We start from the raw sequence: 20,713 nt of genomic DNA, 5'->3' as shown, positions 1-20,713 counted from the left end.
GGGTGATAAAAGAGGCAAATTTCAAGTGAAAGTGTGTCAAGGGAGCACAAAGCGACGACCCAATGGCACAAAGCAATACACATATATCATAATCGAAGCATAGGAGAAGATCAAGGGACACTCATGGTCACAATCCGGGCTGGAATTACAACCGTTCCCCAAACTCTAGCTGACACTCACAGCCGTGAGCCTCAGGCTGTTAGCGAGAAGCTTAGAATCAATGTAACTGACTGAGTTTAGAGCTCACAATCAACTTTTCGGGTCGGGAGGTCCACTGTGAGGTGCTAGACCGACTTGGAGGACCATCAACGTGACCTCAAGTATCTCCAGGTATCCTTGGAGGTCACAATCGACCTCTCAGCCGTGATTATGATCGTAACCACGCACCCATAATTTGATAATTGATTGTTGATTGTTCATTTCCTTGTGTTTACTATTTTACATGATTTTCATCTCTCATTTGAACTAAATTTCAAACACTATATACTCTTATATGCTTAACCACCTACTATTCAACTCTTTTTAAAACCATCCCTTGAGACAATATTGCATGTGAGGATATATACCCTTTACCGCGTCACTCCATCACCACTAAAATAAACTTCCAAATGAGAAGAGAAAAAAGCGAGCGAAATAAAGATGAAAGTTGATGGACCAACATTATAATATTCTGATTAAGCTGTACAAAAATGGATCCGGTTGAGGCTTAATTTATACATATACACACTAGATGAGAGTGAAACTAAAGATGCACAGACATATGTATGTATATATAGAGATTTTCCTATCTACCCTGCGGATTTACAATCTGTGAGAATATCGCATCGTCTGACTGATTCTTGGCCTCTTCCTCATCCCCCTCATCAATACTCAACAACTGTGCATGCATGGCGTAAGCATCGTTGGCCTTCTGTTCCGCCACAACTGTGGGGCCCTCCGGATTGCTCTGCAACTGCACCGCCAGTTCAAGGTTCCAAAGAACCGATCCCATGGAGGGGCGGTTGATTCCGTGATCAGACAGACAACTGACGGCTGTTTCTACGTAGGTTTTGAGACATTGTGGGGTTATCTCTATTTTTATGAACGGATCAACTAAGCTATCTATCTTTCCCTTTCTATGGCACTGTAACGCCCAATCTGCTAAACTCACTTGCTCTTTTGGAAGGCTAGTTTCCAGCGCTGCTCTCGCGCATAGTACTTCGAATAAAACCACTCCAAATGAATACACATCGGACTTGTCTGTTAATTGCTGTCTTCTGAAGTATTCTGGATCTAAGTATCCAAAGCTCCCTTTCACCACTGTGCTGACATGCGTTTGGCTGAGAGTTGGACCGGTTTTCGATAGCCCGAAATCGGACACCTTTGCTACCCATTTGTCGTCTAACAGGATGTTTGTAGTCTTGACGTCTCTATGGATGATGGGGTATCTGGCCCCGGTGTGGAGGTAATGAAGTCCTCTAGCAGCACCAATGCAAATTTCCAGTCTTTGCTTCCAGGAAATTGGGGGTTTGTTGTGTTTATACAAGTGTTCTCTTAAGGTTCCATTGGCCATGTAATCGTACACTAATATCATTTCATCGTATTCCTCGCATGCGCCAATGAGAGAGACCAAATGCCGGTGTCTAAGCTTGGAAAGCAGTTCGATTTCGTTTTGGAATTCATGGATTCCTTGTTCTGATGATGGGTTTGATCTCTTTATGGCTACCTTTGTGCTTCCACCGTCAATTTCGCCTTTGTAGACCTTCCCGAATCCTCCCACGCCGATAACTAAAGACTCGCTGAAGTTTTTGGTGGCCAGTTTGATCTCCGGGAGGGTGAAGTGCCGGCAAAGGCCTCCCCCGAGATTTGAAATACGGCTACTCCCACTGCTTTTGCCGGAATATGAGGTGGAGGAAGAGCGTGAGCTTCCATAAACCGGTAGCCAGCCTTTGGCGCTGGATTTTCCGCCGTTTCTATCCGCCATTTTCCGTCTATGGAAAGCCACCAAACAAAGCACTGCGCCGAAACCCGTGGCCACACCCAGGACCGAGCCAACTATTATGCCGCCCCGGTGCGTGGATGGATTTGAAAATGAGGTATTGTTGGTAGACTTAGGGTCGGGAACCTCCGGCGGGGGAACAGGATTTGGACCTGCCAAGGTTGCCCTGGAATTATTCATCTTGAAAATCTCTAATCCATTCAGGATTGCATCATAGCTTTCGGGTTTGGTTTCTCGGTTAGGATGTAACGCCACCCGCAATTCATTATTATCGCTTCCTCCAGCTCCTTTATTTCTTACAAATACCACGAAATCCTTATGAGTTGGAACTCCTTGGGCCCCACTCCACGCAATCACATCAGCCATGGGAAATGCAGTTTGGTTGTTAATGTAAATAAAAAACACCCTCTGATTGACTTTGGTTAGCTGATAGTCACAGAAATGCATCCTCACAAGATAACTGAAATTCGCATCGACACGGAAAACCCACGTGAGATTATAACGTATGTTAATGTCTCCGGTGGGACCCATACTTCTTGCAGAACGGTAAACATCCAAGGGAGCTATGAAATGTGGGGTCCCAGGGGGATATCCAATTTTCTGAGTCTTGTTTGCCGTACTGGCGGTCCCGAATGCGGCGCCGAACAAATAAGGCCAATCATCGTACCATGTTCGGGTGAGACTGGAATCGTTGCTGGCCGAAATGTACTGTCCCCCGACATTCAGCCTATACATGGACTGCATATGAAACGATGACGTGTCAATGGAATCCTTAGTCCACCCCACCATAGGCGCGGTTTTGAAGATTTCCGGCATGGGGATCACTTCAATGCCGTTGATGAAGACGAAGGAGTCGTTGTAGTGCGTTGAAGGCTTGAAAGTGAGCGTGAGGGTGGGGGAGCCGATCGGGGCGAAGCTGAATTCCCTGACGATGTAAGCCTGTGTGAGTGCCTGTGCTGTGATGGAGGCACTGAAATTATTGAGCAGAGTGAAGGCGCCCACGCGGACGGATATGAAGGATTTGGAGCAGTTGAATAAGTTTTGGTAGGAAGAAGGGTAGAAGTGAAGCCTGATCCAATGGCGGGAACGTGGAGAAATAGGGAATGAATAATTGGATTCAGCCATGAGAAACCTTGCGGTCATGTAAGGAACGGTGGAGGATAAAGACGGGTCTTGGAAATCTGCGGTGGCTGTGAGTGTTTTGGCCGGAGAAGTGGTTAGGAATTTGGCGTCTGGCATCCACTTTCTGCCATCAGGATCACTGGCGTTAGTTTTAGTCCCACAAGCCAATACATACGAGTATGAATTTCTTGGTCCACTGCTTCTTAATGGTGCTGCAGCGGCGAGGATGTTGTTTGCCACGATTGTTATTATGATTATTAAACCCAGACAAAAGAAATGGAGGTTGATGACCATTCTTGCTGCAGCTCTAGACGGATTTCAATCCTGGAAATCAAAATACATACGCAGCAGGAGCTATAAAACATTGGATATGATTTTCAGGAGAGAAACAGAATTCCAAGGAAAATGGTGGAGAAATACCACGGCCATCGAACTGGTTTAGGCTGATTCTTGAACCGGCCTTGGAATTTCATGTATCCGAGACCATGCGGATGGGAATTGGGAGATGCAATTTTTTATATTTTTGATGAATTATTTCTTCAACTCTAGAATCTGGATTACCTCAAGTGTTGTTCATACTAATTTTCTCTGCCATTTCTCTCTCCATTGCATTTTTTTGTTAAACCTACGAGTTTTGTTAAGAGAATGGAACAGTTGGTTGCAGAGGACTGGTGGAAGAGACGAGTAACGGCTTTTCAGGGGCTGTTTCATTGGCATTAAATAATCTATTAATTCCTAGCTACCGGTTAATATTTCTTTATTATATACTCCGTATTATATTAATCATAATGTCAGTTCAATATTAATCCTACCTAACCAAATACGGAGTATCATAATTGTTCCTCCTATACCATTTGCAAGCTTTTACACCTGAGACCTGACATGAGCATGCTATTCTTATTCTTATTCTTATGCATGCAATAGTTATACTATGGATCCGGGTCCCCAAGGTAGACCCGTTACAATTTATATACAGAATGTTCATAATTCAAATTGCGAATTTGTAAAAATTGTGAACATTTAGTTTGTTAACATTCAGTAGGTAAATTGTGAACCTTCAATATATAAATTATGTATTTTGAACCGGATTCAATGAACAATTTGCCTTATGGCATGCATCTTCCATCTTTCAACGCAATTGCACATTCATCCAAATCCAACAAACACTGATCCATTATGTTGGCCCAACTTTATTGGGCCTTTCAGCCCAACATAGTATAAAAGAATACAATTTTTTTATATGCATATTAAAAATAAAAAATAAAAACAGCTTGTACATTTGTATTATTTTTTTTAACTATAAGATAGTCATAATTTCTCGTGATTTTATGGGAAAATATATATAGGCTGAGGAAGGAGAGATATCTAGTAGTAACAGATTTAACGGATAATGGATATGAGCATCTTTCGCTCTGCTTCGCTCGGTCGAATACCTAAAGGTCTCCCTCTCTCTCTCTCTGTAGATAAAAATTGTTTGAGTATCCTTGAACAATTGCCTTCCTTTCGCCGTTGCAGCTCAGTTGAATCCCTGCGGGTGTCTGAAGAATCTCGACAGAGTGAAAACCCTGGTCTCAAGGACGGTTGTTCCTTCAATCTCAGCCTCCCCAGTTGAATCGCTGCGAAAGGGAAACTGGGTCAAGCTCATTTGTGGTGCTAGCTTTGAGGTCCTCCTCTTCAAAGACGTTTATCTTTTCCTTGTGTTAATTTCTCGGATCGGACGGCTCTCACCCGACCGACCGACGCATAACTGTGTGCTAGTTGTTTTTCGTTCTTATTTCTCTAGGATGTGGTTGATGTCAGGAACCTTTCTCTGGTCTACACTCTTGCCGGAGGTGAAAATTGCGTCTTTGAATTGGTTACCAATATTTTTTTAGGGAGGATTTTGTGGTCCGTCTGTTTAATTATTGAATTCTGCAGTTGATTGCATTGACTGTGCTGCTGAGGAATCAGTAGTCAATGCTGTGAACGAAGGGATAAGAGCGGCTAGAGCTATTGTTCCTATTCGGAGGCCATGGATAATGATCAGTGTCAATGACGATAAAGATATTCATTTTCGTAAAGCTGGTAATACTTTGCTAGCTTAAGTAATTTCTTGAAAGTACAGTCGTTTAATTTGACCATATTTGATTAACTGATGATGGACTTGATTCATAGTATATGATTTTATGTCAAACAGATATCAAATTCGATCTCAATGAGTTTAAAGAAATATACTCCGTATATGCTTAAAATGCACTGTTATTTTTGTTATAGAATTCGATCCTGATGATTGTCCAGTGGATTGTTCAAGACCCTGTGAGAATGTTTGTCCGGCTAATGCAATATCACTAGATGGTGAACCTGATCAGCAGAAGGTTCATTCAATTTCTTGATTTCTTTGTACTCTCAAGTCATGAACGAACCTACATGTTTCTCGCTAGCTGTTGAAATTAAAGTGTATATCTATCTGCAGGGTGTTGTGGTGGAACGCTGCTATGGCTGTGGTCGATGCTTCCCTGTTTGTCCATATGACAAAATAAGTGTGTCAAATTTCATTGTTCAGCTTTAGTTATTGAAATTGATCCTATATCAGTCTGAATCATGTGTTCTTACTCCTCATTTTTGCTATGCTGCGCTGGATATTATATATGTGAATTTAGGTGCAATTACATACATAAGAGACGCCACTGCTGTAGCTGAACTTCTGGTACGGGATGATGTTGATGCACTTGAAATTCATACCAATGGAAGGTAGCACTGAAGACATTTTGTCAGTTTTCCTGGTTAAATGTTCAAAATTAAACTCAAATGAAATGTTCACTTCTAATATCAGAGGCTTGAGTTTAGTCCATAGGAAAGACATTTGACTCAAGAATCATGATTTGTGGTAAAATGATGATATCTGTCTGTTCAGTTACCAGTTAAGTAGCAAATAGTTTGATCGGAGAGCTTCCATCTAGCAAAAGTTATTAAATTAAATTCATAACCTCGCTGTTTTCGTTATATAGGGTACCAGAAGCCTTCAAAGAACTCTGGGATAGTTTAGGGGATTCCATCAATAGTTTGCGACTTGTTGCAGTATGGTCCAGAATCTGCTTTATTGTCTTGCAACATTTGCTTTGACACCTAAGTATATTCTGATTGGATAACTCGTTTAAACTTCTATAATGCAATTGCTCTAATTTGTAGGTTAGCTTCCCCGACATCAAGGATTCAGCAGCATCTGCAATGAATGCCATGTACTCCATAATGGAAACCAACCTCCATTGCTACAACTTATGGCAGGTATACACCAACCTTTTATCTCAACATTAAAAGTAAAAAAAAGTTACACGAGCCAATTGTGATTTCTGGATGATCATATGTTGCAAAGTTTAGTTAGATGGGCGCCCCATGAGTGGAGATATTGGGCGAGGTGCCACGAGAGAAGCAATTGCTTTCGCTTTACATTTGGCCTCTGCTGGAGACAGACCAAAAGGTTTCCTTCAGTTGGCAGGCGGTACCAATGCTCATACAGTGGATGGGTTAAAAAAGGCCAGGCTATTCCAGACAGCCACCATATCTGGTATCAAACTTAGCTCCTAAATGACTACAAATTTCACTATAACCCACTTTTCACCTTAGATTCTTTACTGTTATCCAGATATATCAAATGATGGAAATTTCACAAGCTCATTGAGTTCAGGAAATGCTTTGATCAGTGGCGTAGCGTTTGGAGGCTATGCACGGAAGGTTAGTCCTTGTTCTTGAGTAAAAAATAATAGCGCTTATCTAACTTAGATCCTATAATGTTTCAAGATCCAACACGGGTGCCTAATCTTAATTCTTCGATCAGATTGTGGGAAAGGTTTTGCATTCTATGCAATCTCAGCATGGACTTGCTTGCATTGAAGATCATCCGGAGCAACTCCTGCAGGCACTTGAGGAATCGCTTAGTCTGGTAGGAACTGTCAAGTGTTATGTTTCTTTGCCTTCTTTGAAATAGAGGGAGGTTTTTTGTTGTTGTTGACACTTCAAAAACAATGTTTATCATGGGATTCATGACATAACAATAGGTCGCCTTTAATATGCGCTGCATTCCATGGAAAAGCAAACTAACTTTTTTTAGACCATAAATCCAAGAAATGAGTATGATATTAACATTCAAGAAAATAATGCTATCCATTTCCCAACGGGGAGTTGCTGCATGATAAAATAATCGAAGCCGTGCTCTTAGCAGACACCTTATATTAAATATTTGCACTTTTTTGATGATGCCTGGTTTGAAATATGTATATATGTAATTTAAAAAGCAATTGGAATATGAGAATATCTTCCCCGCGCCGTCTTGAACTAATTGGCGGCGTTGGATGATTGACAATTGTTATACTTATTCTTCGATTTTTTTCTTATTTTTTGGTTGGTAATAATACTCCGTGTAATAATAATGCACAATCTTCGTTCCTTAGACAGAACGCTAAGCATAGGTTACCAACTCACTCATTTCCCCAACCACCATAACCTTTTGCTCTTACCTAGACGTTGATGTTGGTACTTTGTATGGGATATTTTGGGAATATATGGCACATTTAATGGAAAAAAAAAAAAGACAAATAACTTTTTAGAAAATGAAAACTACGAAGAATTGTGCATGAATTATATAATTGCAAATAATTAATGTATTTATTTAGGTTCAAATTGCTTGTCTTTACTAAACTAGTCACAACTTTAACGAGAAATGTAATACAAAATTATTCTATTTCTAAAATTGGCGACTATCACTTAAAAATGTTTTACAATACTATATGATACAATAATGTAATATTAAAAAATAATAATTAAAAATATATGATTGAGAGATTTTAAAAGCTTTTTAGGTGTGCACTTATCTACTAATCTTGACTATGATTTATATTGGATTAAGGAATTAACTCCAGTTTGATGCATCGAGTATCCTAATGTAACGGATTAAATTTAAGTGATATGATTTGTTACTTGTTTTTTTCGTTTATGATTTACCAACAAAAAATCATTTCCTTGGGATTAGTGGATTATAGTATAGTCTAAATTGGTCAAAAATGGAATCCCCGATATCAAACCAAGCCGACGAGCCACCGGTGATAATATACAAATGTTTTTGGTGTAATTGAGGTAATTGAAGTCAAACCAGTCGAGCCTAGACTGGAGTATGGTCCAGTAAAATTTGAACAGCGCTTAAAATATGATTATTAATTAATAATATCCATTTAAAAGAAAAACCAGTTAACTGATCGCGCCACAGTTGTCACCGCGACATATTTACTACTAGCTCTGCATCTGCGTCTCTGTATATATACATGCTGCTCCTCCCCTATTGTATATCAATCATTCTTCTCCCTCTTTCCAGTCACATTGTCTGCGCTTAAGAGGCGATTCGTTTCATTTCAAAGCTCAGGTCTATTTTCCATCTGTTGTTCTCATCGTTTGTGTTGTCGGGTTTTAATTTGAGCATTTCAATGGAGTCGTTACGCGAATTGTCTGTTTTCTCTTTTGATAAACGCCGGTTTTGAGTGTAAATCTGCTGTAATCTCGTGTTTACTGAGCGCTATGAAACGGATCTATTCACGGCCTCCGGGAGTGGTAGTTTTTTGCTAGTGTTACTATGTGCATTGTTTTTGTTTGAAGATCTAAGGATTAGTTGAGCTTCAATTGTTTGCTTTTTATTGGGCTGCTCATCTTTGATCAACTTAATGCTTCGCTAGTCTGCTTTGCATTTTTTTTATTGAAGTACTAATTTCAGTTATTTTTCTGGGTCTATGAGTTGATCTTTGATTTAAATAATGTTGGCGCTTAGCATAGTTGATTTGCCCGGGGATGATGAAAATTTGTGATTTCTTCCCATTTAGACTGAATGAACGACCAATTTTAACAGTAGCTACAATTTGGATCTACTTTGTTTAGAATTATAGTGATGCCCGTGCGTACAGATGGCAATGATCTCAATAGCTGTTATTTCTTACAATGCTTTTATACTTCTAATACTTGTAGAGAGGCATAGCAACCAATACCTGAGCTGCCTAGTACATTGAACACAATGACTTTGCTAGTTGATGTTCTGTTTTATGTTTTGCAACTATAATTAGGTAGGGAGGGTGGGGTGGAATTTGGTGAATCATACTTATGATGACTTGCCATGTTGGGAGATCTTGTGCTGATATTGTACTTTTCATCAGCTGTGGATTGAATCGGCACCATGGCAACCGGACAACTTTTCTCCAAGACTACTCAAGCCTTGTTCTACAACTACAAACAACTTCCCATCCAACGGATGCTTGATTTTGATTTCCTTTGTAGTGTGTATAAAATCTTATATTTCTTCTTCAATTTACTTTCTAGGAAATAGAGTCTCAACCAATGTCATCACTGTTAAATTTGTTATAATTAAATTTGAATTATTGAATTCAATTAACAGGGAGAGAAACTCCTTCCATTGCTGGAATTATAAATCCTGGTTCGGAAGGATTCCAGAAACTCTTCTTCGGTCAGGAGGAGATTGCAATTCCTGTCCATTTAGGGTGTGTCTTGTTTCATTTCCAATTTCTTCTATTGCCTTATTATTATTATTATTATTATTATTTTTACTTGCATTGTATTTTGAAATACTCATTTGGATGGATAGGAACTTTTATTAAATACAATTTACGTTTTAAATACGTTGAATATTTCTTTTTGGCTTCATGATGCAGCTATTAATGGGATTTTAAGTTTCAAATTTTAGATGTACCAATTTTGAGTAATGTCATAAAACACTTTGGTTTAGAAAAACGTCATTTACAGCTTTGCAGTGTTTCCATGCACATAAACTATATGATGCGCATTGTCTACCAGTCTGTTGCTTTGAAACACTAAGTAAAGAAAACATGCAGTGGTTCGGAATTTCATATTCTAATTCTTCTTTGCAAAATTTTCAACCCATCTGCAGCATCGAAGCTGCTTGTGCCGCTCATCCTACAGCTGATGTTTTCATTAACTTTGCATCATTCAGAAGGTTGGTAAATTTTCTCTGGTTTATTGTTTTCCTCTTCCAAATAAACTGGAGTGTTATAATGTTTCTTATATCTCCTTCCTGAATGAATTGCAGTGCTGCTGCTTCCTCCATGGCTGCTCTCAAGCAGCCAACCATTAGAGTAGTGGTTATCATAGCTGAAGGTGTTCCTGAGTCAGACACCAAGCAGTTGGTTGCTTATGCAAAAGCAAACAACAAGGTAAGCTATCTCATTTTATCTTCCTCTGTCCATCAACAGTCATTAATTGTCAGGATTGATTTTGGGTCAATATAGTTTATTATTAACTCATCTCATTATCACTTCAGGTAGTTATTGGCCCAGCTACAGTTGGAGGAATTCAGGCTGGAGCTTTTAAAATTGGTGACACTGCTGGGACCATTGATAACATTATTCATTGCAAGCTTTACAGACCAGGATCTGTTGGCTTTGTTTCCAAATCTGTAAGTAATCATAGGGGATAATCTTATTTGATAATGTCCAAACTCCAATGTATCTAATTTGCAATCTAGACTTACACTGCAGGTTTTCTTCTAAAATAATGAAGCAAACACAGAAATTTAAAGAAAAGAATTCCGTCCAAACTTTCTCACGCCCATCCTAGCAATTTATTTCATCATTGAATCATTAAGAATGATAACAACACTATTTAGTTACCTTCAATGGTTCCTTAAATAATTTTGTTTTTGAAATACAGGGTGGTATGTCTAGTGAATTGTACAATACCATTGCCCGAGTGACGGATGGAATTTACGAAGGTGTGGCATTGATTATTTACTATTGAGATGCCTTAGCACAGTTATGTTGTAATAAACACAAAATTTAATTTCTTATCTCTGCAGGTATTGCAATTGGAGGGGATGTATTCCCTGGCTCTACACTGTCTGACCATGTTCTGCGCTTTAACAACATTCCACAGGTAATTCACTTGTGCCAAACCACTTTTGAAAGGCTTTGAGTCATGAGTTGCATTGCTTATGTGTTATGATTCAGAAAATCATGGTAAGAAATTAGGAGATTGACTAGCTGAAATATCTTTGTTATTAGAATTAGTTTAGTTCCTTTAGAGATAGTGAATAATTATGGTAAGGAACCTTAATGATTATCCTTTCCTTTTTTATGTTTTATTTAGTCTTTGTAACCCTCTTATATATATAGGGGACTTTCATTCTAATAAAAGGGCAAGCAAGCAAGAAGTTTAGATAAAACCAGAGGTGGGAAAAATCTCAAAACATTCCTAGTATCTTGTTCTTTAATTCATCTCTCAACATAGGCAACCCGCAAACAACCCTCGATAACCCTAATCGCCCTGTGATGCGTCAGTTCGCCCGTGTACATAACATTATGCCATATCTGGCTCGGAAATATGAAATACTAAATTTTAGTGCAACTGCACTTGTTTCTGAACAAAAAAGTGATTGTCTGGGGAATATCTAAAACATGAGCATTTGTAATGTTCAGAAGTTTATAAATCTTTGGAAGGAATCAATTCTTCATACCTAATGTCTCGAATCAACTAGGTGTGGAGTTTCAATGGTCACTTTTAGTCCGTATAATTCTGTTCAAATTTGTGACTCAACAATGAATGGAGAATTATGCATGATTTCTGATGTTTTGTACTCGTAAACCTGGTAATCCTTCCAAGACATGTTGCCTTTTTTGCTTGATTCTGACTTTTGGGGAACTTTAGGTCAAAATGGTGGTTGTTCTTGGGGAACTTGGTGGAAGGGATGAATACTCCTTAGTTGAAGCCCTCCAACAGGGAAAAATTAACAAGCCAGTGGTTGCTTGGGTCAGTGGAACATGTGCAAGGCTTTTCAAGTCAGAAGTACAATTTGGACATGCGGTGAGCTAGTGCTTCCTGGTTTATTCCATTCTTGACTCTTATTTCTCCAATTAAGGTGCATTTCCCTAAATTGTATGAGTTTAATCTTTGTACAGGGAGCAAAGAGTGGTGGTGAGATGGAGTCTGCACAAGCAAAGAATCAAGCACTTAGGGATGCAGGAGCTGTAGTTCCAACCTCATATGAAGCTTTTGAAGGAGCCATCAAAGAAACATTTGAGAAGTTGGTAAGTGCCGGATTCCAGATGGAAATGTTACTCAATCTATGACTTCTGTTCCGGTGCTAGTTTTGCTAACAACTGTTCCTGCTATGGGTAGGTTGAAGCAGGCAAGATTACTCCTGTAAAGGAAGTGGTACCTCCACAAATTCCAGAGGATCTTAATACAGCAATTAAGAGTGGGAAAGTTCGTGCACCAACTCATATTATTACTACCATCTGTGATGAAAGAGGTATAATCTCACCGTGATTTGGAGTTTGATGGCTGAGTAAAAGCCAAGGCCCTGAATTTGGTTTTCCTCAATTTTGTAGGTGAAGAGCCCTGCTATGCTGGTGTCCCCATCTTCTCTCTCGTTGAGCAGGGATTAGGTGTGGGTGATGTCATTTCTCTATTGTGGTTCAAACGGAGCCTTCCTCGTTACTGCTCTCGGTTTATTGAGGTATTTTCTTGTATTTTATCTCCAACTCTACTTCATATCTGAAATGCTCTGATCAATTTCATTGCAAGGTAACCGAATCATCTCTTTGGTGTGCCATTGACTAAACAGATTTGCATAATGTTGTGTGCTGACCATGGTCCTTGTGTTTCTGGTGCCCACAACACCATAGTAACTTCTCGGGCAGGAAAAGATGTAGTGTCCTGCCTTGTTTCAGGTACATTTACAGCCTTTCTTTGTATGAGTTAGTTTGCAATCAACTACTCCGATCCATACTTTACTAATGTTGCTTGCTAACAGGATTGCTGACAATTGGTCCCCGATTTGGTGGGGCTATTGACGATGCTGCTCGATACTTCAAGGATGCATATGACAGGGTTAGTAACTGTGAATCCAAAATGCTTTCAAGTCGTCACTCAAAGCTCAAAACTTATCCCATTGTTGTGTGGTAATTACAGGGCCTTACACCTTATGAATTCGTGGAAGGTATGAAGAAGAAGGGCATTCGAGTGGCAGGAATTGGTCACAGGTATCAGAACTTGAAATGAAGCTTGCTTACTTTGATGCATCATGTGCAACACAGGTACACAAATATCTGTCTGGAAATTCTGCCCAGTTAAAAACAATTAAATGAAATGACCAAAATGGAAACATAACCTTATTAGTATCGTGTTTGAGCACATTGTTTTTTTCTCCATTATTGTCCCTACATGAAGACAGCTTTCTTGTGCAGGGGACAGGGCATCTGATCTGCATTGTACTTGTTATTTGGTTCAGCAAATTGTTTATGTGAATGGCCCTTCAGGTTGGTCTACCTTATTATAGAATAGTTGAATATAATATCGACCCGGAGACATCAAAGCTGCCGTAACATAAAAACCATTTTAACTTGTCTATCTTTTCATATGATTACGTGTTTGAATGCGTCAATATGTTTTTCCTTATGCCCTATTGTCATTGTCAAACAACATGAATTTACAGTAAAATATTTCAAACCAATTTGCACGTACGTACGAAGCTTCATGTTCACACCAAACATATATAAATAGTTGAATTTGCATGCTCTTATATGTTGTAGTAGTAGAACTGAAGTCTGCATTCTTCAATTCACTTGAATTAAGAGCAGATTGCAGAGAGTAGTTCGAATGTCGGATTTAAACAAATCTGATGTTTTTGGTGGAGCCCCTGATAGGAACAGATGCATAGATGATGTTGAAAACAATGATGACAACATGAAAGCAGTGAAAAGCAGACCAGCTGCAGATGAGGTTGAGGAGTGGGGAGATTCCACTGAAATCTCCTGGTTTTCTTCTTGTCAAATTTTGGATAAAGATGGCGACGAAACAGCTAGAAAGGAAGGGCCTCTCCTGCCCAGGCATAAGCATGAACACCAACTGCAACTTGTTGTAGATTGCATGAGTCTAGATGATCTGGATTTTGATGAGGAGGCTTCATCAGTTCAGCCATTTTCAGGGAATCAAGAGCTCTCTGAATCCAAGAGAAAGAGGGCTGAAAACGCGTTGCCTTCATCCCTGAAGCTTCTCTATAACTTCCAGAACCGGTTCAGGAGATTAACCGGGGAGAAGGTGAATGCTGCAGCACCAAGCTGCAGCAGCAGTCATGATGAATCCAGAGAGATGAATTGCTGCAGCAGTACTAGGTTGTGGATAAACGAGATTTTGCAGTTGGCTGCACACAAGTTCATTGAGAACTCTTCCCATGGAGACAGTGAACTAAACAATCTATTTCCCAATTCATGTTGGGGCCTTCATGGCGAAGATTATAAAGATGTTGAACTGCTTCTACATCTCCTCGCTTCGGCTGAGAGAGTTGGCCAGAAAAAGTTTGACAGCGCGAAAGGTTTCCTCAGCATGTGCGACAAGCTGAGTTCCAAGAATGGAAATCTTGTGCAGAGATTAGTATACTATTTCTCTGAAGCTCTTCGCGACAAAGTTGATTGGCAGACGGGAGAGAAGTCACCAGAGAATTTTGGAAAGAAACAGATTGAGTATCTCAAAGAGGAACTCACCTGCCCAAAAAAATGCATCCTTGAAACTCATCAGAATTTTCCTTTCTTACAAGTGATTGAGTTCGCCAGTGTCCAAGCAGTGATAGAACATGTAGCAGAAGCAAAAAAGATCCACATTATTGACCTTGAGATCAACCATGGGATGCAATGGACGATTCTGATGCAAGCTCTCGCAGCAGCTCGCCATGCTGAATCTTCCATTGAGAACCTCAAGATATCTGCTCTGGTGATCAAGTCGGGGCCACTGATCGAGGAGACAGGTAAACAACTAACAAGCTTCGCTGATTCTTTGAAGATCCCCTTTTCATTTAAAACAGTAAAGGTCCAAGACATTCTTGAAGTGAATGAACAGAGCTTTGAGGTTGAGGAAGATGAAGCACTTGCAGTGTATGGACTGTTTTTCTTCATGACAATGATTTCAAAACAGGACCGGCTGGAACACTTGATGAGAGTGATGAGAACCATCCGTCCACGAGTGATGGTCATAACAGAGGTGGAAGCTAACCACAACTCTCCAGTTTTTGTAAACCGTTTCACCGAGTCCCTCTTCTTCTACAGCGCATTCCTAGATTCCTTGGAGCATTTCCTAAAGCACGATGAATATATCAGAGCGAATTTAGAACGTGAACAACTGAGTCACCGTATAAGGAACATTGTGGCAGCAGAGGGGGAGGAGAGGGTGATCCGACATGTAAGTATGAATGTATGGAGGGCATTTTTTGCACGGTTTGGGATGAAGGAGGTGGAGATGAGTATGTCATCAGTGTTGCAAGCCAATTTGGTGTTCAACAATTTTCCCTATGGGAAATATTGCACACTTGACAATGACGGTAAGTCTATGATTATTGGGTGGAAGAAAACACCCCTCTTTTCAGTTTCTGCATGGAAATTGTCAAATTGATATGATTTAATTTGGCTAATAAGCATTTGGCATTCATAATGCATAATATAATGGTGAATAACAACAATATACTCCTCACTAGTCTAGTCTGCAATGTGCCACTGTCTTGAAACATGAAGCTCGGTATTTTCTCACAAGATGGTCTCAATGTTACAACTTACAAAGTCTCCCACCTTTTGGGTGGGTATACATTATACAAACAGAGTAGATCATACAAATGCCCAATGCATTCCCCAGCTAAGTTGTTAATCACATTAACCAGTAATGTTAGTCCCTCCACCTGTTGCCACAGTTCGGGTTGCAGCAAACAAAAAACAGCGTCATTCCTTCTTCTCCCCTAGCAGTTGCCTGCACATGCATCCAAAGAATATGAGCACCAACTCGGTAGTAGATTATTATTATTATTAAAACAATAGTTTACTACATAACTATTATCACACCTTAAAAATACATAAGATATGAGCATGCAAATGTAGCTCATAGCACCTAAATAATGACAAAGGCTCCCAATCAACATCTCAAAGTAGCTCAAACATAAAAACATGAAAAGGAAGCTATTAAGTGGACTTTTAAATTTTCCAAGAGGAACTGATACTGTTTTTTTTTTTTTTTTTTTTTTTTCCAGTTTATTACATCTAATTGATAAGAGAGACCAAGACACCAGGTGGTTGCAAAAACATAGCTGAATCACAGGGAAAATTCAAATTCTTTCTTTACTTAATTTAGGCAGGATTAGAACAACAATGCAAAACTAAAGAACAGCAGATATGGCAGAAGAACTAAAAGATTAAGATTCCACAATAGCTGACTAGTCCTGATCAGAACCACTCAAGAATGGCAGCAAAGTTTAACCCCTCTAAGCATAAATAGGGTTACAAAAATAAAGACCTGAAAGAATACAGCCTCTCCATGTCCACATGAAGCACAACGCACAGCTTTTGTACGAGGTAGTGTTGGATCTGCAGTTACATCCTGTAAGACTTGTGTTTGCTCACCAACAGAATGATGTATCTCATTTCTATAGACACAGTTGTCATCAGCAACCTCCTGTCAAATATTAAGGAGGAGTATTACAATGAAACTAGAGTTAGCAATGCCAAAGTGTTCATAATCAGTAACAATGTTCAAGACAAAGCGGCATTTCCAAAGTATTTGCAACCTTCACACTTCCAGAAAGTTCATGATTATACACACACATTAAAAGAGAAATGGCAAGAAAGAAAAATTAAGCAATTGGTGGATAAATTTTTAGTCTTTTAATAAGAGTTAAATGTGTCTCCACCATAAGACCCTAAACCCAATATTATTCACCATTAACACAGAGAAACAGACAGTACCTGGTGATCGCAATTGCGACATGCATAGAGGAGGATCTTCTGATCTTTGTCTTCCTTTGGGTACAGAATGTTGTTGCTGTACCAACATAGTAAAGTGAACACTCGTGCTTATAGAAGAAAAGGATAAATAATTCAAAGAAACTAACCATTCACAGCAAAACTTCATAGTACTCATTTTCGCAAGTCTTTGTTTGAGATAGGGAAATAAATTCCTGTTCCTGAATGGTTCTCACTCTTCCTTCTCCTGAAAACCCTAGGTAGCTTCGCTGCTAGGACGCGGGAGCACCGGAACTTAGAGGATGAATTGAAGGAAGACCGGAGTGACTGTCTGAATACCGAGCATACTCCACTGGTCTTTCTACTGAGCGGGCTTCTCCAATTGGGCCAGATTTGGGAAAAAACATTATGGCCCAACAGAAAATAAACTATTTGATTGGCCCACAAGGTAACTCTTTTTTTTTCTTTTTTTTTTTTTTTTAGGATGTAACATGTTGATTCAGCCGTTGTTATGACATGGACACGGATCCACCTTGAAGTAAAATGATGCCATATGATTTTTTTAAAATATTATTTTATTTCTTGTCGTTTGTCTTCAGAATTCGTTCTTCTATATTCATAATTTTTTAATCATATGTTCACAATTTTAAATCCCAATATACAAAATTACAGAACTCAATATTCAAAAGTATAATAGCATATCAACATCTTAGCACACCATAATTTATCGTTTTATAATCCCAATTCAAAACCACAAAATAAACTATTTGATTGGGCCACAAGGTAACTCCTTTTTTTTTTTAAAGGATGTAACATGCTGATTCAGCCGTTCTTATGCCATGGATCCGGATTCACCTTGTAAGGTAGACCCAAATCCAAAATGACGCTGTTTGTTATTAGACGGAAAATGGCGGATTCACTTTGAAGTAAAACGACGCTGTCTGAATTTTTTAAAAAATTATTTCATTCCTTGCTGTTTGTCTTCAAAATTCGTTCTTTTATATTTATAATTTTTTAACTATCTATTCACAATTTTAGATCTCAATGTACAAAATTACAGAACTCAATATTTAACAATATAACACAATTTTTGAATCCATATCAACCGTTCCAGACGGGTCCATAGCATATCAACATCTTAGCACACCATAATTTATCGTTTAAAATAAATTATATTTCACACTTATAATCTCAAAATTCAAAATCACAAAATTATAGCAAGTTAATTAAGTTGGAGATAATGAAAAGAACCAATTAACATTCAAGACATATTACAAGGTGTGCATTCTAACCCTCATGGAATAGGGTTATCTTCTTTAGGAACCCTAGTTTTGTTTATTTTGTTTGATTCCTGTATCTGTAATCTATTTTATTAACTTATCTTCGATCATTCTCCTCTTCGAATAACACTATAAATTGGATGCTATATGAATTTAAACAGGACGATGCACAGAGGCTGATCTACTGTCAAGACTTCCATTTTCAATCATCTTCAAGGTTTCAACCTTCACTTCTAGGGCTCTTCCGTGCCTCACTCGTGGTCGATTCTACGCACCGGCACTGCCACAGCCCACTGCCCACGCAGGCCGCAGCCACGCCCCACAGCCAGCGCCTCCAGATTCTCTCTTCATCTCAGTCCATTGCTCCACCGTCGTCCATCCGTCCAGCATTCCGTCTCCGGCGACCGGCAAGTCGGCAACAACTTGCGAATTGTCAGGTTAGAACCAATCCTTAACCTTATTCTCTTAATTAGTTAGCCCTAATTTCACAAATGATAAATCCCTAATTCCCTAAATCTTCAATCCTCAACCTTTTTTATGTGTATATTGACTGTAAATTAAGTACTCCATAATCCATATGATTTATTGGTTTATGATTAGTCCACTATTCCAGTGTCACTGTATCAGTATGCTGTATATATACATACAGCCCCCAAAAAATTATTTTGTGTAAATTGTCTGTATTCTGTGTATATTGTATGTAAATTAAGTACTCCACAATCCATATGATTTATTGATTTAATTATTAGTCCTCTATTCCAGTAACAGTATGGTGTATATATATACATACAGCTCAAAAAAAATAAAAATTCTGTGTATATTGAAATCTTGAATCCTGCTGCCCAGGGGAGGCCCTTGCTGTGAAGCCAGAAATTTTCATGCTAATTTTAATTTACTTGTTATAGGCTTTATAAATTATGCGTTGTGAACTTCTGAGACTACTTTCCAAAAGTCCTTTTCCTGTGAGACAATGAATCTCACATGTAAACTAAAAACAATTAGCCCTACTCTAATATTTGAGTGTCGATGTTGGTTGGTGGTCATGACTCATGATTTCAAGGGGATTTACAGGGATGGGTGACACCTAAATGTATTATTGGCATAATTACGAATAACTATTGTTTATACATATATCTCTCTCATTTGCATGAAAGTATTCCTCCCAACCAACATGTTGATAACAATGGATGAGATACTACTCTGAAATATTATGGTTTTATTTACTATCACTAGTATTAGTATTCTTAAATTGTCTCCCTAAACTCTGAAACATATTAAGATCACCATCTGCACTTGTACTTATTAGGTTTTGTTTTTAGGCTCACACATATGTGGATATCTACTGAGCTTGATGTTAGTTTAAAGTATTCTGTTAAATATTATGATGCTATGCTCTTCCATTGTGCTATGGAGTCTTAATTTTGTTAGTTGTAGCTTTGTGTTGAGAAATCTTTTGTACTAAATTCACTTGTGACTTGGATATTGTTTTGAATTATATTATGATATGGGTGACTAAATATTGGTTTTGAATGCAGAAACATGTCTTCTAAGAATGAAGATAGTGGTGCTCAGGATGCAGCAGAAAGAATTAAGGCAGCAGCATTATCAGCTGCAAAGGGTCTTAGTCGTGCTCAAGCTGAACGTGCAGCTGCTGCTGCAGCTCGGAATGTGAATGCATATGGGCAGAAGGAGGAAGGGCCAAGCCGATGGCAAGAAAGAAAAGAAGCAAAGAGGCAGATGTACTTGATGAGTACCGAGAAGCAGGTGAGATTGGGTGAGCGGAAAGACCTTAAGACTTCAATGTCCTCAATTGGTGCAGCTTCTCAATGTCAAAAGTGTTTCGAGACTGGTCACTGGACATACGAGTGCAAGAACGAGAGAGTTTACATCTCACGACCATCTCGTACCCAGCAACTGAAAAACCCAAAACTGAGAACGAAGGTATCAATTTCATATGATTTAGAGAACCCAGACATTGAGAAGGATGGGAAGAAGGAAGAGAAAGTGAAGAAGAGCAAGAGAAAGCACAAATCAGATACCGAGTCTGGTGGTGACGATAGTGAGGCTTCTGTTTTTGAATCTGACAGTGGTGCAGGGACCAATTCTTCTTCTGGGGGGAGTGAGACAAGCTATTCTTCTTCAACTGACTCAGAGGAAGAGAGGAGGAGAAGAAGGAAGAAGAAGAAGAAGCTGCAGCAGAGGAAAAGAAGACACCGAAGGTACAGCTCAACATCTGAGTCCTCTGATTCATCCTCAGATTCAGAATCAGATTCTGAGGATCGCTCAAGCAGAAAGAAGAGCAGCAGGAGGCAGAGTAGAAGGCGCTGAGATAACCAGTGAAGCAGAGACAAGATTCAGCATATGTTGAAATAAATGTGCCAGTAAACGAGTTTCCCATGTCTTTATCCTACATTTTGACCTTATGCAGTATGCTTGTTTGCAAGAATTCCAGGATTTTAAAGACGTTTGTTTCTATATTATAACTGTGCTTGGTTACTCCATAAGCCAACTACCAAGCCTGGACTACCACTACTAATTAACCAACCGCAAAAAACTAAGGGAGAAGTTAA

At 39.1% G+C, this 20,713-nt stretch overlaps 6 protein-coding genes across 12 annotated transcripts; 4 read left to right on the top strand and 2 right to left on the bottom strand.

Moving 5' to 3' along the window:
• Nucleotides 1-784: 784 nt before the first annotated feature.
• Nucleotides 785-3,394, bottom strand: LOC116013508 (receptor-like protein kinase ANXUR1). Its single transcript, XM_031253311.1, has one exon. The coding sequence runs from the start codon at nt 3,392-3,394 to the stop codon at nt 785-787; it is 2,610 nt and encodes an 869-aa protein (XP_031109171.1).
• A 1,045-nt stretch (nt 3,395-4,439) lies between these two features.
• LOC115999490 lies at nt 4,440-7,186 on the top strand. The gene is made up of 12 exons (XM_031239650.1): nt 4,440-4,539; nt 4,616-4,764; nt 4,884-4,932; nt 5,018-5,164; nt 5,354-5,454; nt 5,553-5,619; nt 5,740-5,830; nt 6,088-6,157; nt 6,269-6,364; nt 6,458-6,644; nt 6,723-6,811; nt 6,915-7,186. The coding sequence occupies exons 1-12, from the start codon at nt 4,491-4,493 to the stop codon at nt 7,062-7,064; spliced, it is 1,245 nt and encodes a 414-aa protein (XP_031095510.1). The 5' UTR covers nt 4,440-4,490; the 3' UTR covers nt 7,065-7,186.
• A 1,168-nt stretch (nt 7,187-8,354) lies between these two features.
• LOC116030863 (ATP-citrate synthase beta chain protein 2-like) lies at nt 8,355-13,931 on the top strand. 7 transcript variants are annotated; one of them, XR_004100461.1, is made up of 17 exons: nt 8,355-8,492; nt 9,271-9,390; nt 9,510-9,612; nt 10,020-10,085; nt 10,179-10,302; nt 10,410-10,544; nt 10,799-10,859; nt 10,944-11,020; nt 11,792-11,947; nt 12,043-12,171; nt 12,263-12,395; nt 12,475-12,602; nt 12,711-12,816; nt 12,900-12,976; nt 13,058-13,128; nt 13,333-13,404; nt 13,792-13,931. XR_004100461.1 is itself a non-coding variant. In XM_031273244.1 (16 exons), the coding sequence occupies exons 2-16, from the start codon at nt 9,291-9,293 to the stop codon at nt 13,346-13,348; spliced, it is 1,482 nt and encodes a 493-aa protein (XP_031129104.1). In that variant the 5' UTR covers nt 8,355-8,492; nt 9,271-9,290; the 3' UTR covers nt 13,349-13,606. The 7 variants fall into 7 exon arrangements, 2 of the variants coding, with proteins under 2 accessions (XP_031129104.1, XP_031129088.1); XR_004100453.1 differs by having other exon boundaries at nt 13,058-13,182; nt 13,792-13,861; XR_004100458.1 differs by lacking the exon at nt 13,792-13,931 and adding an exon at nt 13,726-13,773 and having other exon boundaries at nt 13,058-13,182.
• Nucleotides 13,729-18,598, top strand: LOC116013502 (DELLA protein GAI1-like). The gene is made up of 3 exons (XM_031253299.1): nt 13,729-15,458; nt 17,124-17,218; nt 18,305-18,598. Exons 1-3 carry the CDS (start codon nt 13,745-13,747, stop codon nt 18,596-18,598), a joined length of 2,103 nt encoding a protein of 700 aa, XP_031109159.1. The 5' UTR covers nt 13,729-13,744.
• Nucleotides 15,578-17,168, bottom strand: LOC116030889 (DNA-directed RNA polymerases II, IV and V subunit 9B). The gene is made up of 4 exons (XM_031273254.1): nt 17,013-17,168; nt 16,867-16,942; nt 16,418-16,576; nt 15,578-15,877 (listed from the first exon to the last, which is right to left on the bottom strand). Exons 1-4 carry the CDS (start codon nt 17,039-17,041, stop codon nt 15,797-15,799), a joined length of 345 nt encoding a protein of 114 aa, XP_031129114.1. The 5' UTR covers nt 17,042-17,168; the 3' UTR covers nt 15,578-15,796.
• On the top strand, nt 18,183-20,644 carry LOC116000950 (zinc finger CCHC domain-containing protein 10-like). The gene is made up of 2 exons (XM_031240829.1): nt 18,183-18,580; nt 19,679-20,644. The coding sequence occupies exon 2, from the start codon at nt 19,683-19,685 to the stop codon at nt 20,469-20,471; it is 789 nt and encodes a 262-aa protein (XP_031096689.1). The 5' UTR covers nt 18,183-18,580; nt 19,679-19,682; the 3' UTR covers nt 20,472-20,644.
• Nucleotides 20,645-20,713: the final 69 nt, after the last annotated feature.

The sequence above is a fragment of the Ipomoea triloba genome, chromosome 1 (genome assembly GCF_003576645.1).
Source record: "Ipomoea triloba cultivar NCNSP0323 chromosome 1, ASM357664v1".
Taxonomy (NCBI): Eukaryota; Viridiplantae; Streptophyta; class Magnoliopsida; order Solanales; family Convolvulaceae; genus Ipomoea; species Ipomoea triloba.
Note: the sequence above shows the minus strand (reverse complement) of the source record. Positions and strands in the feature narration are given on the sequence as shown.

Coding starts and splice junctions, on each gene's coding strand:
- LOC115999490 (XM_031239650.1), top strand. CDS start 4,491: ATGGATATGAGCATCTTTCGCTCTGCTTCGCTCGGTCGAATACCTAAA. Junction 4,765..4,883: donor TTTGTGGTGCTAGCTTTGAG/GTCCTCCTCTTC, acceptor TTATTTCTCTAG/GATGTGGTTGATGTCAGGAA. Junction 6,365..6,457: donor ATTGCTACAACTTATGGCAG/GTATACACCAAC, acceptor TGCAAAGTTTAG/TTAGATGGGCGCCCCATGAG.
- LOC116030889 (XM_031273254.1), bottom strand. CDS start 17,041: ATGAGTACTATGAAGTTTTGCTGTGAATG. Junction 16,943..17,012: donor ATGAAGTTTTGCTGTGAATG/GTTAGTTTCTTT, acceptor ATGTTGGTACAG/CAACAACATTCTGTACCCAA. Junction 15,878..16,417: donor GAGAGGCTGTATTCTTTCAG/GTCTTTATTTTT, acceptor ATGCATGTGCAG/GCAACTGCTAGGGGAGAAGA.
- LOC116030863 (XM_031273228.1), top strand. CDS start 9,291: ATGGCAACCGGACAACTTTTCTCCAAGACTACTCAAGCCTTGTTCTAC. Junction 9,613..10,019: donor GCAATTCCTGTCCATTTAGG/GTGTGTCTTGTT, acceptor ACCCATCTGCAG/CATCGAAGCTGCTTGTGCCG. Junction 10,545..10,798: donor TTGGCTTTGTTTCCAAATCT/GTAAGTAATCAT, acceptor TTTGAAATACAG/GGTGGTATGTCTAGTGAATT.
- LOC116013508 (XM_031253311.1), bottom strand. CDS start 3,394: ATGGTCATCAACCTCCATTTCTTTTGTCTGGGTTTAATAATCATAATA.
- LOC116013502 (XM_031253299.1), top strand. CDS start 13,745: ATGTCGGATTTAAACAAATCTGATGTTTTTGGTGGAGCCCCTGATAGG. Junction 15,459..17,123: donor TTGCACACTTGACAATGACG/GTAAGTCTATGA, acceptor TGAAAACCCTAG/GTAGCTTCGCTGCTAGGACG. Junction 17,219..18,304: donor ATACCGAGCATACTCCACTG/GTCTTTCTACTG, acceptor GAATTTAAACAG/GACGATGCACAGAGGCTGAT.
- LOC116000950 (XM_031240829.1), top strand. CDS start 19,683: ATGTCTTCTAAGAATGAAGATAGTGGTGCTCAGGATGCAGCAGAAAGA.